The following is a 15,933-nucleotide window of genomic DNA, read 5'->3' on the forward strand; positions in this document are numbered from 1 at the left end:
AGAGCATTCTGCAGAATGTCTAACCCAGGGGTTTCCAAACCGGTCCTGGGGGACCCCCTACCCTGTTGGTTTTTGTTCCAACCCCGCTCTCAATTACTTAATTGAACTATTAATTTCCTAAATCAGAGACTTTTAATTATTTTAAACAGTAGGGGGTTTAAGTATAGAATTATATTAAAAAACGTATAGAAGAAACAACTATTTTCTTACACAATTTAAAAAGTAAAATCTAAGCATATTGTTACTTCAATTAAGGTTAAATTAAGTAATTGAGAGCTTGGTTGGAATAAGAACCAGCAGGGTAGGGGGTCCCCCAGGACCGGTTTGGGAACCACTGGTCTAACCCTAACATACAGCTCTTAGATCCTGGAGTATAAATACCTTTCAGACCCCACTTGTAGAAAAATATAAACAGACAAAGCACTGCAGGGAGTGATTAAAGCATTAATTAATTAGCAAAACTAATTTCCAGAGCACTATGCTTTTCTTAAAAAAATTAAATCCTTAAGAATGAAAACATTGGAGACGCAGGAAAGAACAGTTTAAAGGTTAAATAGAACAATTTTTATTACAGTATCGTGTCTTTAACAATAGAAAGCACCCTCGATACAAGGCTAAAACACTGAAGTGTACAGCCTTGACGCAGTAAGGCTGTGCTGTAGTGTGTGACCCAGCCCTGAGCCACTGCAGAAAGGCACTGTATCCACAATTGAGCCCTTTGTAAAGGGGAGCATCGCTGAGAAATCTCACCCCAGCACGGAGATGTGGAAGGCACGCTGGGTGTATATGTATTTCGTGCATATGGCTTTCATTCGTGGGGTGTTCATTCCCACACCCCCTGTCCTGCTTTCTGGCTTGCAGGACCGGTTTGAATATGAAATATTTTTTTCTAAACATTTAAAAAGGTCTTGGAGGATTTCAGTCTGTCTTCCCTTCACACACAACTTACCCCCACTGTCCTGCGCCACCGGTTATCACCGCATGCCAGGTTGAGATGAGCTAAGCTCCTACAGTCTCTATGCACCCTGTGGTTTAGAGCTCTTATTGCAGCTGGAATGTGGATTGTTTGGCACAGTGGAATTGTGTAGTCTCTATATGTATTATATTTGCATGTGGAGGTACTAAGGTGGGCTAATCCGTTCTGAGCTGGGGGGTGATAGTGAATGACCAGTAGGTCTCAGATGGTTTATGGTTAAGTAGCATGGCATGAGGAGGCCCCATAATGAGAAGTTCTGAATAGGAGTAAAAAGTGCTTTACTGCACTGTGTCTATGGGACGTTTGGGGATACACTATCTCGTTGCTAAATTACAACCTACACGCTCCGCCCGGTGTCTCCAGGACAGGTGTTGAGGCAGAGCTGAGTCCACTGGAACCAGGCTTGTAAGAACCGTAAACATCTAAAAACACTTGGTTCTCTCGGTGAATACCCACGCTAGTGCACAATTAAAAACGCATAGAAAAACAGCGAGGTTGGCACGTTTCAAAGGGATGGGGAGGAGCCAGGCTCTCACAGGATCCACAGTGTCAATAGACCCACTTGACCCGAGTGGGTTTTTCCCAGAGGTCTGTATGGCATGGTCTCCCACCGAGCCGCTTCTGTGAACACTGTTCACGTACAGACCAACACACACAGACGGGTGGAGAGGGGCTTCCTGTTGGTCAGTTCACACTACAGATGGATATGTTGTTTTTCAATCATGTACAAAACTTGTTAAAAAGGGACACAAAAAGAATAGTATCCCAAAACCTTTTTAACTGGACGGCTAAAGGAGCGCCGCCAACACGAAAATGGGAAAGACACCGCAAATCGCGGTAAACACAAGCAGGGAGGAGAGGGAACAAAAGGAATTCAAAATAGTCTGCTATTGCAGTCCTCTCAGAAAAATGACATCACCTCGCCCCATTAACTGTTCCCCAGGTGGGATGATGATGATGAAATTTAAACTTCTGTATACAATTTAACAAACTAAACACTAGAGAGGTGTCTGGCAGGAATAAAAGTTCGGGGGGAAGCAAGGGGTTAAAGATTGTCGCTGGCAGCTCATCCGCTAGCGGTGCAGACCAATCAGGAGCAGGCTGACGGGACTGACCCGCCCTCAGCCTGGCTAAACTGCTGTAGGTGCGTGGCTCTCTTGTCAAACGGGGGGCGGAAGGGAGATCGGGACGGGAGTGGCAGGTCTGTCCGTCACAGCTGTGTGCTGGAGGCCTCCTCTGTGTCGTCGGTGTTGGCTCTGAGTTTGGAGAGAGCAGCGTGAATCCGGAACTGAGTCCTCGACTCCATGGAGTAGTCCTTGTAGTGGGTCCTGTACGGAAGGCCACACAACACAGGAGGAATGAGAAGGGGAGGAGGCTGAACAAGCTTTGCTAAGACTTCTACCCCAGCCGTTACTGTCAAAGGCTGCCCCCTACTGTCCCCTTAAGGGCCGTGTTTTTAAAGCAGGTGTGAGAGGACGCTTCGGTCTGGGAGCCCCCGCAGCTCGCGTGTTTGGTGTGAAATGAGACATGGCCACCGGGGGCGACGCACGGGGACTCACTTGGCACGCTGCAGCAGCTTGACGGCCTCCTCCTTGCGGCCCATCTCGATGTACAGCAGGCTGAGCTCCAGCAAGGCGTTGGGCACCAGGTAGCTGTCGTATTTGATCTTCTTCTCACTGCAAGGACAGCAATTGACATAATTCAGACACCATACTTAACCACTCCGGGGTAAAATAAATGAAAAAGCAGCCACTGTCCTGACCGAGCAGGTAGTGCGGTCACTGAGGGCTGACCAGAGACTCGGCCTGTGAGGAGCCACTTACCTCTTGTAGACCTGAAGGAAACACTCCTCCGCAGCCCTGGTCTGTCCCTCGTTCTTCAGACAAAGTCCCTTCAGCAGCAGGATCACACTGCGGTCGTCCACAGAGTAGTCATTCGCTGCAGTGACAGAGGGACGGACACACACACACACACACACACACACACACACACACACACACACACAGAGTGAGACGGACCCACAGAGACAGACAGACAGACAGACATTATTGTTCTGCTACGTTAAATAAATGTAGCAATCAAATTCCCAAGTACTTTCTGTTAATAAAATAATATAGAGAGACAGACAGACAGACAGACATGGCAGAAAAGTGTAAACTGAACTGAGAGAGAGAGAGAGCTTAGTTATCATTGGTTAGTTGGTTTCAAGTGTGGGACTCCTTCCAAACAAATAAAGTATGTGAACAGCATGTTGTGAAACTACACTCTCCCGATTGTGACCGTGCTGTAACGGGGCAATGGAGGGGTAGAGACTGTGCGATACCTGGTGCTTCCTGCAGGGTGCGCTGTGCCTCCAGAAGCGTCTCCATCATTCCCCTCGTCAGCTCCGGCCGCTTCCTGATCATGGTGAAGCCGTTCCACATGTACATCATCTCCTGCAACGCAAGGGAGAAATGAAGAACGGCACGAGGCACAGAATCCGCAACAGACACACGATTCACGGCAGATCGAGCGGGCGATCTTCAGACACCGACGCGCCACACCGAAACCTAAATTGTGTGGAGCGACGTGAAGAGTGCTGCCGACAGAATCATGATTCAGAAGAAGTGTGAATGTAATTCTGTACAATAATAACAAACCCCTCTACCCTGAACTCTCTCAGACTCTTACCAGCACAGGCACTGGCAACAGGACGGGTGAGCTGGCCTTGTAGCGGCGCGCCTTACGAATGGCGAATTTCTCGGTTGGGGGGGATTTCCCAGCTATCTTCTGTTTGAAGGAGTCCACCTGTCTGAAACAGAGAGAGAGGAGGAGGGGGGAGGAGGAGAGACGGGACAAATGTAGTGGACGAAATCACAGTCCAATTAATTTCATTTTTACTAAATTCCCTGTAACTAAAAGCCGGCGGCCGATATGGTAACGGTACTGTTTGGATGCAATGAAATAGACATACAATGCCAGGATCTGGTAAAAAAAAAAAACACACACACAAAGGCATAGGGTGTGGATACCCACCCCTCCCCCACCCCCCATGAGTGCTTTTCAGGGATTGGCTGTGCTCCAGAGACACAGGGCAGCGAGTGTGTAGGCGTGTGTGTGTGTGACAGTCCGTTTACCTGAAGAGCTCCACTTCCTGTTCCCCAAAGGGCCGGGCTTCGTCCACAGGCAGCATGCTGAGGTAGGCGGCTTTCATGTACACGTACATGGCCTGGAGGGAGAGAGGGAGAGAGCGAGAGAGGACGGGTGAGTCCACTGAAGACAGGAATGCAGTGAGACGCATACCCTGGTTATGTTCTCGGGGGGCACCTGTCAGCCCACTGAAGTGTTCCACTCCTTCTAGCTGAACGCCCCGCTGTGGTCACACTGCAGCATTCATTCACACACTCATTCATTCATTTGTAAGCTGCAGCTCTTATTGAAAGGGTTGTTCCCCACTGCTAGCCCTGCATGGCTGCAGACTCTGTGCTGCAGGGGTCTCCCTCTGCACCCCAGCATCTCACACCAACCTTGGACCAGCGGCTCTCCTTGCTCAGCAGGTCGGCGTAGAAGTAGGCCATCTTCCACGCCCTCTTGAAGGTGTAGCACCACATCAGCTCCCAGTAGCACATGTGGTGGAACTGCTTCCACGCCTGCTGGGCCTTGCAGCCTTCGTCGAACAGCGCCACCGCCTGGCCACACAGACACACAGCACCCACAGGGGTTAATGGCGGACCTGACCACCAGGCTTCACGAGCAATGCGTTACAAGCTTCATGGGTAGAGACAACCCGGAGGCAGCACTGTGGAGTACTTCACTTAGATTGCTCCAGTAAAATGCCCAGCTGTATAAATGGGTAAGAGCATCTGCTAAATGACAAATAATGTAATGTAATGTAATGCGTCGTTATACATCATTGTGGGGTGACCCAATATCCCACACAGGAGAGGGCCAGGCCTGTACAGTACAGTGGTGGCACATATGCAACCAGAAACCATCCTCTCATACACCAGCCTCACCTCGTCTATGTTCCCTTTTATCTCCTCGGCTCGGCCTGCGAAAAACAGGAATATGGCCCCCTGAGAGACGGAGAGACACAGTGTGAGAGGTTTGCGATTGCTGCTGTACACACAAGCACGCACACATGCATGGAAGAACACAGGGTGGCATTGGTGTGGGATGTCAATATGGCTCTCCAGTGTGACCACGTCCCTCTTCCTGACTCACCCGAGGGTATCGAACCAGGAACGGCTTCAGCAATCTCTCAGCTTCAGTCACCTCCCCTTCTCCCGTCCCTGCAGAGAGAGAGCGAGAGAGAGAATCTTACTCACTGATATTACAGTCTAAAATGCACATCCCTTGCCTACCCTCTCCCACAGGAACAGCAAACACAGACTGAACCAGAGCCCTCAGAAGGATAACCCCCAAGCACCCCAACTTTTGTTTCTAGGCATTTTATGAAAGACTTATCTGAGTGACACACCCATCCCTGGATCTCTGACTAAATCTACACACACTCCCCCAGCAGCCCCCGTGCAGCATTCCAGCCCCCGTCACACGAAGAGAGGGGTGACGTCCCCGACACAAAGTCAGACCCCAGGATCCCCGGAGTGTGTGTGTGTGTGTGTGTGTGTGTGTGTGCCGAGGTGTGCGGAGATGCCAGTACCCAGAATGAAGGACAGGAAGGTGTAGTAGCAGAGCAGCAGCAGGGCACACAGCATGGAGCGCAGGTTCAGGGAGGTGGCTCCTTCATGCAGCTGGGAGAGTCCGTAGTCCTGCAGAGAAGACGGAGAGAGAGGGAGAGAATAAAATTACAAAAATATTTCCAGCTGGTGCCCACCGTGTGTGAACCTGTGCCAGTCCGGTTCCCAGGCCACTGGACCCTCCCCCTTCACTTCTCTCCCTAGGTTACTCTGCTCTCCACAGCCATGCGTCCCCCGTTCCTACGTGACCCGAGTGGCTTCAAAACGCCCTCCGTCACAAACCCGACCTGGAAATCCCTGCACCCTGTAGTTCTGTGGAGAGTGCTGGGCATCTTTTAAGAGTATACGCCATCTGAACGCAGGCACACCAGACAGCCACCTTGTTTTTGTGATTCCACCCTGTTTTTAGTTTCGTTTTTAAAATAATAGATTTCCTTGCTTTTATTGGCACCACAAATTGGCACCCAGTAGATGGGAGAGCTGGTACCTTATCCCCAGAGAAGCCAGCAAATTCCAAGAGCCGGAGAATGCGGGGCGGGACGAGCGACAGCGTCTGGAGGAGAGAGAGCAGAATTAACAATGTTGTGTTGGGGTGGGGAATACATAACACAAAACAGCACTGAATTCTGAAAGCATGACGATCCATCAAAGTTATAAAATCAGTTAAACATCCTACATGTACACTACAATACAATCTAAAAATAAAGACTTACAGAATATTCTTAAACAGGCCAGTTATAATATTTGTACATTCTCTTAAAATAAATATATGCAAGGTTCTAACGATATACAAGGTGCTGTGTGTTGAAGGGGCCTGTCCGAGCCCCCGGGGTTCCTCGACCCGAGATGCAGAACGTACCAAGTTGAAGGCGCCGATCCCCAGAGACACTGCCCCCTCCAAGTGGGTGTGGCTGGGTCCCCTGTGGAAACCGTGCGCCTGCGTGAAGCCGTGCAGCTCCCTGGACACGGACAAGCAGCACGAGAGTCGTTAGTACAGCAGCTCTCGCTTTCACAACACCTTCAATTGATCAGCATTATCTTCAGCCTGGGGGGGAGGGGGCTGGGGGCAAACCGCAGGGCCTTGGACCCCCAGAGACGTGAGGATCTCCTGGGGAGGGTTTTGTTTTTCTCTCCTCTGTGCCTGCTAGTTAAACTGACTCTTACGGGTCTCAATGCCTGTAGAGTAACTGCAGTCACTGTTCTGGCTCTTGTGTTAAATCTGTGAAAGTCCGCGCCCTGCAACACTCGTGAAGAGTCGCAACAGCAAATACAATCAGACTAATCGACTGATTGAGTGATTAATTGATTGATTGGCAACCTCCCCAATAACTACAGTAATGACAACCTGTTTTTTTAAACCAAAGCACACACACACATATATATAAATATACGCACATCTCTAATTTCTACGTCTTCAGCACACACTTACTTGTATATCATGTAACTATTGCGCACCTTGATGCCTCCCTTGATGAAACCCATCATGTTCTCATCCTGGTGAGAGTATAAGAAGGAAAAAAATACAGCTGTTTCCAAAACAGAGAAAAGGTTCTGTGAGAGGGGCGATGTGACATTAACACTCCTACCCTTGCCTGTACTCCCCAATTAAATCTTAGCTTCGTCAAATTTTCCTTTCTAACAATTCCCATCATTTTTTCATCCGTTCGATTGGTAAAACTTGCGAATATTAATTTCATACATACATGGGAATGAATTAGACCAGACGACATCATATTGAGAAGCTAATTGTGAAGTGTGATGCTACACTGCAGGGTGGAAAGGAGAGAACTTAGACTACAGACTGTTGGATGACATCAGTAGGTCTCCTGCCCCTTATTTAAATAGTGACTCCCTCTGTACATCTGGAAAAGAAAAGGATTCTCCCTGGAAGGAAGTTTATGAGGCGGGCAGGAGGGGTCGTGTGCCTCAAGACAATGAACACGAATAGAAAATGATCTTATGTAGCTGTGATCTGGGCTTCAGAGGTTTGGGAAACACCGGTGTGGCAGCAGTGGTGCAGTACCCCCCCCGGCCTCACCTGTAGGAAGGTCAGCGCGGCTCTCTGCAGCAGGCACTCGGCGTAGCAGGCCTCGGCGTGGAGCTCCTCTGCAAACACACACAGGAGCGTTAGAGCACAGTGCTGCATGCAGACAGCAGGAGGCCTTACTGCTCATAGACACTTAATATTATTATTATTAAATATATATATGAAAGTTCCAGGGGAGGATGTTGACTCTCATGAGCGACATCACAATCCCATGCCCACCTCGCCGGACTCCCCAGCCCACTGACCTTCAGTGAAGTCATCTCCAGAAGACTTGCTGACCACACTTGTGATGGAGCCGACCACGGTGGACTTCTTCCGAAACCTTGGGGGCGGGATCAAAGAGAAAAGGAAAAACGATGCGTCAAATAGGAGAATAGGAGAGCTGAATGGGTCTTCAATGCCGGTTAAATTACTTGAGAGAGAGGGAGGGAGGGAGAAGGTAGAAGGAGAATAAAATAAAATAAAAAGGTTAAAGGCAGTGGGTGTCTCGGCACTCTTGCAAACGCCTGGGCTCTCCTGATGAGGCCACAGATGGGGCGCACTCTGTGCGCAGTAGACTGCATTGTCAGACCCTGCTCAGAGCGCCCATAGTCCACAGCCATCCAGCTCTCATGCAAATGCAGTCAAATTCCAACCAGATGAATGGCGAGAACAGGCAGGCATGGAAATGCACTCATTTGCCTGATCCAGAAGTTAAAAGGGGATCTTTCATAATAGCCCTGCAGCTGGGGTCAGATCCGAGGGCATCTAAACGGACTGCGTCTGCTTGTGCCGACTCATGGAGCCAATAACAGCAACCATCAACTCCAGGTGTCACGAAATCAAAAGGAAAACTCTGCCCTCTGTGATGAGTGACAACCGCTTGAGAGAGGCGTGAAAGTGGTCCAGATAAGGAAGCTCAAAGCGTCCACCCCGGCCATACAGAGGCAGCAGAAACCCTGACACCACGGGGGGCGGTGGGGCCGTACCTCTGGCACACCTCCTGCGCGCTCTTCATGGTGCTGCCGGCGCTGGCGATGTCGTCCTGCTCGAAGGTCATCATGGCCTGCATCTCCAGGATGGTAGCGTAGATGAGGGCGTGGTACATGCTGTCCCGGATCCTGCAGTGGGCACATACGACACGCGGGCTCAGACTGTGCTGGTTAACATATACTATATAGATTCCTCATACTGTAGTAGCTTTATAATAATATAAATAATACAAAGATTAAAATAGATATTTGACATCGTCCTGCTGTACTAGAATGAGCTCAGACAGCTCCTTTGTGTGGTTTTCTTTCAGGGTTATCTTGATTCCTGCTGCTTTTAATAGGACCCCTTAGCAAGAACCAAGTGAGGGAATTCCAACCCCTGGGTGCGTTTACACTGCCATTTCTGATCCGGATTAAATACACTGGTACATTTGATCTGGTTCAGTGGTGTCACGTCTCCACTGACGTGATCAGGATCAACTAAAAAAACATAAAAAGCCATTTAGTGTTAATATTAAAAATATTTTATTCAAAATGAGGGAAATAGGGAAGTGTTCTCTTTTCTGCTCCACTGATGCAAAGTGTTTGTCTGCTGCCTGCCTTTAAAACAAACACCGCCGCAACCGCATCGCTGGGGAGTTTGTTCCAGATTTTGACAACTCTCTGTGTGAAACTTCAGATGTCCAGAATTGAGTGCCTAAATACCGAAGTATTCCAGTTGGATTTTCTATACGGGGATCAGAAACCAGTTCGAATAACAACTGAACTTAATGACGTCATTAAATCGAGTATAAACACACACGTAATGAACAATAATGAGAATTGTCACTCCTGATGTACCTCACAGTTCGGATGTAATGCAGAGACTGAAGGAGCATGCTTTATAAAGAAGTGTACGCACTGTAGCTTCTTTGTTTTATTATAGATCTTGTTATTAAACTCTGATACACAGGGTATTTCAAAATGAGTCACACTAAATCAACCTTTAAAAGGGGAAGGGAAAACACGATGCAAAACGCCTCTAAATGGTGCTGAGAACGGATACACACTGGAGGGGGGGTAGAAGATTCAGTTTGCTTTTGGTATGATAAATACATAGAATAATCAAAGTAAAAATTCCCACTTCCGACCGTCTTACGTCACGAGCCGCTTCACTGCGACAGCGGATGGGGGGTGGAATTAAATTTTGGTGGAAGAGATTGCGCTGTTGCTATGTGGGGAGGGACGAGGTGTCGGACTGACTGAGCTCACACGCAGCCTGGGACACGGACAGGGAATCTGGGGGGGGGGAAGGGCCTCAGTCCCACCCTTATTTGCCTCCTGCCTGAGCGCAGAGTAAGCAGAGAGCTAGACCTGCACCTGGGCGTCACCTGAGCAAACACGCCGTATCCTGGTGGCGCAGAAACCTTCCTTCAAGACCTGCCCGTCTCTCTCACATCAATGATTAACAGGCAAACAGCTCTGTGATTACACTGTCCGGCAGCAGAGGAGCCACATTCAGACTTTGAAATGTACAAAACACGCACATTTAGTTAAAGGGTTTCACCCAGATGGGTATCTTCACGAATGACAACGCCACACGTTTCTGTGCATCTCTGCGGCGTCTGCTGTACAGTATTTCCTGGCAGCCTCTTTCTCAGCTGTTCATGAATGTGGGAACCGAATATCGGGTCGAGTATCTGTGTCATCGTGCATCACCTCTGCATCACGTCCTGCTTTCAGTCTGATCTCAACCATTTAGTTTCAGGCAGGCCCAGTCCCCTCCTGCACAATCTCACCCGACTCCTCTTCCGGCCTCTAATTTGACTACTTAAGAGATTTGATGGGACTCTAAATACTGACAGTGTGAAAAATGCCCGGTTTAATAACATCAGTCTAAAAGGTAGACAGGTCAGCTCCGTGCATCTGCACCCTCAGCATCAATTCAGCTCTTTCTTGTACATCGTCACAGCCGGCCCTTACAAGGGGATCCCTGGTGGATCTTAGACCCTGTGAGGGGGAGTGAAAAACCTACAGTTATGTTTTTGCTAGGCCAGTTTATTACGTTTCCACTGTGTAATGTATTAAGCTCATATTATTAATCTGTAATGAATCTTGTTGTCGATTTTATAATGAATCGATAACAGGAGGCAGAAGCGCTCCTTAAGGAAACCAGTGACAGGAAACTGAAATGGGTCCAACTGCTGAGCGATTGCAATGATTTCATTCATGTCCAGTGTGAACAGTAAACCGAGTGGAGCTCTCATTCAGAGAAGCTTCACAGACGATCGCAGGGGGAAGCACACTAGTCATGTGACCAATACATTACAGTGGCTATTACAGTCACTGAACCAGCCTTCACAGATACATTGAGTGTGGCATCTTAATCCCTATCTTTGGAGCCCTGTGCCTCCTGGTTTCCTACTGTTGTCTCTTAAGCTTTGCCCACTTCCCAAGACACATATATTTTGCAGTCGTTATGAAAGGGCTCCTTTTTATAGCCGCTCAAATCAATGTGCAAGGCTTTATTCAACACATTCAGAATTTGACAATATGTTCAGTGAAGGGACTGAGAGTTCACCTGGAAAGAGCTCTAGAGAACAGCGAGGTGCCAATCCATGACCTCGGGCAGAGTTCCTCCTTAGACTCGTTCAAGCACGCCACATCTAAAAGCCACTGTCCGAGAGCGTCTACGGCTCGTTAGCAGGGGGCATCGGGCAGTGTTCCCCCGCGGTGCCGGGGTCGGTACTCACCGTGGCCGCAGCTTGTCCAGGCTCTCGCTGAACTTGTTGTTGAGGAACAGGTCCAAGGCCTCCATGCATTCCTCTAAGGACGACTGCAGGTCGATGGGAGGAGAGCTGTGGAGAGACACAGTACACTGACTGACAGAGGTTCAGCACACGTGCACGCACAGACGCACACACAAAAAACACACAGCACAGTAACAGTACAGCACACACACTGAACCAATGTAGAACATCACAGTACCAACACGCACTGAACTAGAACAGTAAGCATTCAGCTCACAAACCGGGCCCAGTTACACACTCAAACAGTGGCGTATGCCCACAGTACATGACATGAATGTGGTCCAGTAAGCAGCACACCAGAACCCAGTACAGCTCCGGCATGACGCACTGACCTCAGAGCTACACTCTTAGCAATCAGAGGAGTGAGCTGTCACACCTTGTTTTAAAATAAAATATAAATATACCCATTCACTTTCTTTTGAGAAGAAGGGCCTATCTGATCATTAGCTCTCATGAGAAGGAATTTGCACATTATAACAATAATGGCCCTGTGAATGCCTGCCTCCAAAGCTGCTCATCAGCTGTTATCGGAGGCCCGTGAATGTGATCTCTCGACTGCAGCGGCAGAGGGAAGCTTCGTCTTATCGGGCCCTTGTGCACACAGTGTGCCTGTGAATGGCTTTGCACGGGAGGTGTTGACAGATCCACACGTGAGGGGCCTGGAGCTGCTCCTAACCAAGCAAATACATACACAACAACACGCGGCAGCCAGAGTCTGCCCCCCGGGATGAGGAAAGCACCCAGAGGGGCAATCCCTGCGGCCACTGAACACGGGCACCGGGGACGCACGCTGAGGCGGCCGTGCCGAGTTTCACAGGATAGTACCAGCAGAAGGGGAATATGTTTGAGACAGAGAAGGGAGTCGCACAGAGCTAATGAAACAACACTCTCCTGTATAATGGCAACACACATCACTTTCAATAGCTCTCTGAATGACTTAGGAAAGACTTGGTCTGAAATGTCATCTCAGTAACGTGCCTGACTGCCCTTTTACAGTAACTGACAATTCTGCCCCAGGAACAATGTCCTATTGCTCTGTTCTCATCATTTTGAATCTACTGACCTGTAAGGCTCGCAGGTATTCATGACTGAAGGAACAATAACTCATTGTTTTATGGAATGGTTGTCTGGGCTACTCGATTGCTAACAGTGTATTTCACTGCAGAACTGAAATCCAAACCAAAACGGAAAACCGTCTTGTTGTTACTGTTGGTTTCAAACGTCTGGATTAATTCCTCAGTCGTGTTACACACGCACTCCACACCCAAACCCCCAAAACAACGTGGTGGAAACCTGGGAACAGCTCCCACCACACAACCATGAAGTAATGGCATCGAGACCGAAGTAACTCCGCTCTGTACGTGTCCGGATGGCAGAACACGCGTGTAACATACATGTACAGTACGGAGTGCGTGACGTCACGAAGCCAAATCATCATTGTTCACGTTGAACTGGGAATATTAATAATTATTAAAAAACAAACAGACACGTCAGCGTCACGGTATAACAGTATAACTGTACATAGTTAACGTTCACGGAAACGCACCGGTTTTCATTATTGTAATTACTTTGCATAACAACAAACACAACATATTCACATATGGTGTCTCGGTGTGGAAATGGTTTCCACAATGTCGACGCGCTCAGTCTAACGGCGGAGGACGCGGGTCCGGGCGCTGAGCGCCGCCAGCTGCGCACTTACTCCCCGCAGGCGGGCGGCTCTTTCCCGTTGCTCGACATGGTGGCCGCGCTGACCCCCAGGTGAGGAGCGGGTCTTCAGAGCCGGCAGGACAGCGCAGCTGCGGGGCAGAGAGGCGGCCGGCACTGGAAGCCCGTCCGGACAGGGTGCTGGCGGCCGAGCGGCGGAGCGGCGGAGGAGGCGCTCTGAGGGAATGCGGAGTGTCGCCGGGACAGGTACCTGCACTTCCGCTGCAGCGCGGCGACAGCGGGGCTCCTCCCAGCGCCACCGGACCTCAGCCCGCCCAGCCCTGCGTGCGGGAGCCCGGCGCACCGCCGGCTCTGCCACGGCATCTCGACAGGTTGTTCGTGTGGCGCAGACCCCGCAGCTCTGCGCAGATCTGCAGAGTCGCAGCGATCCCCTGGTGCTGCAGCGCAGACCAGAGCAAACCTGCGGATCCGGGCAGGAGGATGCGCAGCTGTGCGCGCTGATTGGACCGCAGCCACAGCCACCAACCCGCAGCGCTGCGTGGGTCCAATCTGATCAGTGTAATTAATCATACAGACATGCGTTTTCTAAGTGCAGTACCAAACGTAAGCCCACCATATAATGTGATGCTGTACTGGTAACACATGTCCCTCTTCAATCACTATCACTCAATCCACCGACATCATCCTGAAAAATACTTGTTCACCCACCAGCTCCGCACCTGTTGCTACAGTAATTGCCAATGATTTCTCCCAGCATTTCCCGTTCACACTACAGGGGATTTAAACAGAATTCCCTGTCAATAGTACTACAGACGCTTTTGTTTGTTTTCTTCAGGATGAGAGGATTATACATGAAGTGAAAAGAACATCATAGATGAATCTCAAGGTGAACATTACTCTTTCTGAGCCGCTATCAAAAGTGTGCAACCATCACAGTTCCACCATCCCCTCATTCCCTCCCAGACTGAACTGGTCACCATGTGGGGCTGGAGGTTTTTAATGTTTTTAATGTATTTTACTGCTTACTGTCCATTCAAGATTTTGGATGGAATTGGATTGATTGGAGTACCATCACTGAAGTATTCAGATGTGTGGTTGCTTGTGCAGGGATCAAACAATCAGCTCAGCATGCTGGAGAATTCAGGAGGACCACTGCTGTCTCTGCTGTGGCTTCACAGACGGGGCAGTAAAGACGACGTGCGTCAACATGTTCAGAATCCCAACGCTCTACTTGCCACCCTTCACCCTGATCGCAGTTTAGCCGCTCCTTTGAGCAGATAAACCCCACAAAAGTCCAAATACACTACTTAATTGACCAAGCAAACATTTAAGAGTTTTTTGTGTGGTGGAGAAGTCAAATAAGCTACAAAAGGGTAGCACTGAAACGCATGGACACAGGAGTGACAGAGGAAAACCCACAAGACAAACAGCAATAAAGTTTCCAGCTTGTGTCATTCATTGTTGCATAACTTCCTTGCCTTTAATGTAAAGGTCTCCTCTGTAGGTGTACCTGGCTGATGTTAAACAACAGATTGGAACCACGATAGAGTATCATTTGTACTTTGTGATTTGTGGTTAGAGCCCTCCTTGGTTAAAATCTGCATCTCCTCTTTGAACAGCGATGGGCCGAGCGAGAGCATGTGTCCTTTTCTGAGCCTAGTCTTCAAAAGGTTAGGAGAGTCAAAGCATCAGTCAAAGTACAATCCTCAGGCGGCTCTGAGGGCCGTGCCAAGCGAAGCGTCAGCTGCTGAAACTCACAGAACGGGAAATTCTCGTACTCAGCGCTGTTAGGTGCCACAGCAGGAATTTAACCCTTCAAACAGCAGCCTGGGGCTCTGAAGATGCAGCAGCGGCCTGTGAGGAAATGCGTCGAGATACAGGAATGACAGTGCCAGTCAAGATCCATGACTGAAAGAAACAAGAACTGTAATGTCACAAGTTCTATATAGGAGAAAAGAAAGAACGAGTTTTTTACATCTACGGCCGCAGCAGTCAGTCCCTACGTGAGTTTAAAACTCGTGTGTAATGTTGAGCACTACTGTTACACACATGCTGCTCCACAACAGCAAAGCGCAGCTGGAGTTTATTCACACACGCGTTCCCATTCTCCTGCCTTCAGACGGGGGTCAGATCAGCGGCTCCAATATGCACTGATCTCTCATCTGGTTTTGTCCACCTTTTTCTTTCTGTAGTGCACTTTCATTGAGAAGAGCCTGACAGGCGAACTGAGGGAAGGGGGCTGTGCTTCAAGGCTCTGGGTTCTCAGCTCTCTGGTCTTTCTACAGAGCCCTGTGCTCACAATGGGAGGCGGGACTCGGACAGCTCTTATGACACAGGATCAGCTGTGAGAACGAGGACGGCACAATCCTCTCTGACACTGAGCTGCTGGACACCCACACCCTGCTGCTCAGTGTGAACACAGCCCCGGGCATGTGTGTGTGTGTGTGGTGGCAGGGTGTGTGCGCTACAGGTGTACATAGAAACCTCTTAGACGGCAACTTCATGCTTTTTTTAATATTATTTTTGTTATTTCTTGGCAGATGCCCTTATCCAGGGCGACTCACAAAATATACAGTTCAGTACAAACATTACAAATTCAAATGTACATAATATGTAATTTACACGTAATAAGTAATACAAAAAAAAACAACCAGGAAGGAATACACAAATATATGCAATAGACACCTCACACACACACACGCATATAAATATAAGACAGTGTATTACTATAAATAGATATATGTAGGCTTGTCTTCCAGGGCAAAGGTCTTCTGGTTTTCATTCCAGCACAATCTCGAACACA

General features: G+C 49.0%; 1 protein-coding gene across 1 annotated transcript; it reads right to left on the minus strand.

Moving 5' to 3' along the window:
* Nucleotides 1-536: 536 nt before the first annotated feature.
* LOC136752544 (tetratricopeptide repeat protein 39A) lies at nucleotides 537-13,384 on the minus strand. Its single transcript, XM_066707961.1, has 18 exons — nucleotides 13,165-13,384; nucleotides 11,406-11,510; nucleotides 8,671-8,802; nucleotides 7,948-8,024; nucleotides 7,694-7,761; nucleotides 7,085-7,149; nucleotides 6,515-6,614; nucleotides 6,143-6,208; nucleotides 5,619-5,727; nucleotides 5,180-5,247; nucleotides 4,972-5,031; nucleotides 4,483-4,644; nucleotides 4,093-4,184; nucleotides 3,647-3,767; nucleotides 3,300-3,411; nucleotides 2,800-2,914; nucleotides 2,536-2,652; nucleotides 537-2,304 (listed from the first exon to the last, which is right to left on the minus strand). Exons 1-18 carry the CDS (start codon nucleotides 13,200-13,202, stop codon nucleotides 2,187-2,189), a joined length of 1,725 nt encoding a protein of 574 aa, XP_066564058.1. The 5' UTR covers nucleotides 13,203-13,384; the 3' UTR covers nucleotides 537-2,186.
* Nucleotides 13,385-15,933: the final 2,549 nt, after the last annotated feature.

The sequence above is a fragment of the Amia ocellicauda genome, chromosome 7 (assembly GCF_036373705.1).
Source record: "Amia ocellicauda isolate fAmiCal2 chromosome 7, fAmiCal2.hap1, whole genome shotgun sequence".
Lineage (NCBI taxonomy): Eukaryota > Metazoa > Chordata > Actinopteri > Amiiformes > Amiidae > Amia > Amia ocellicauda.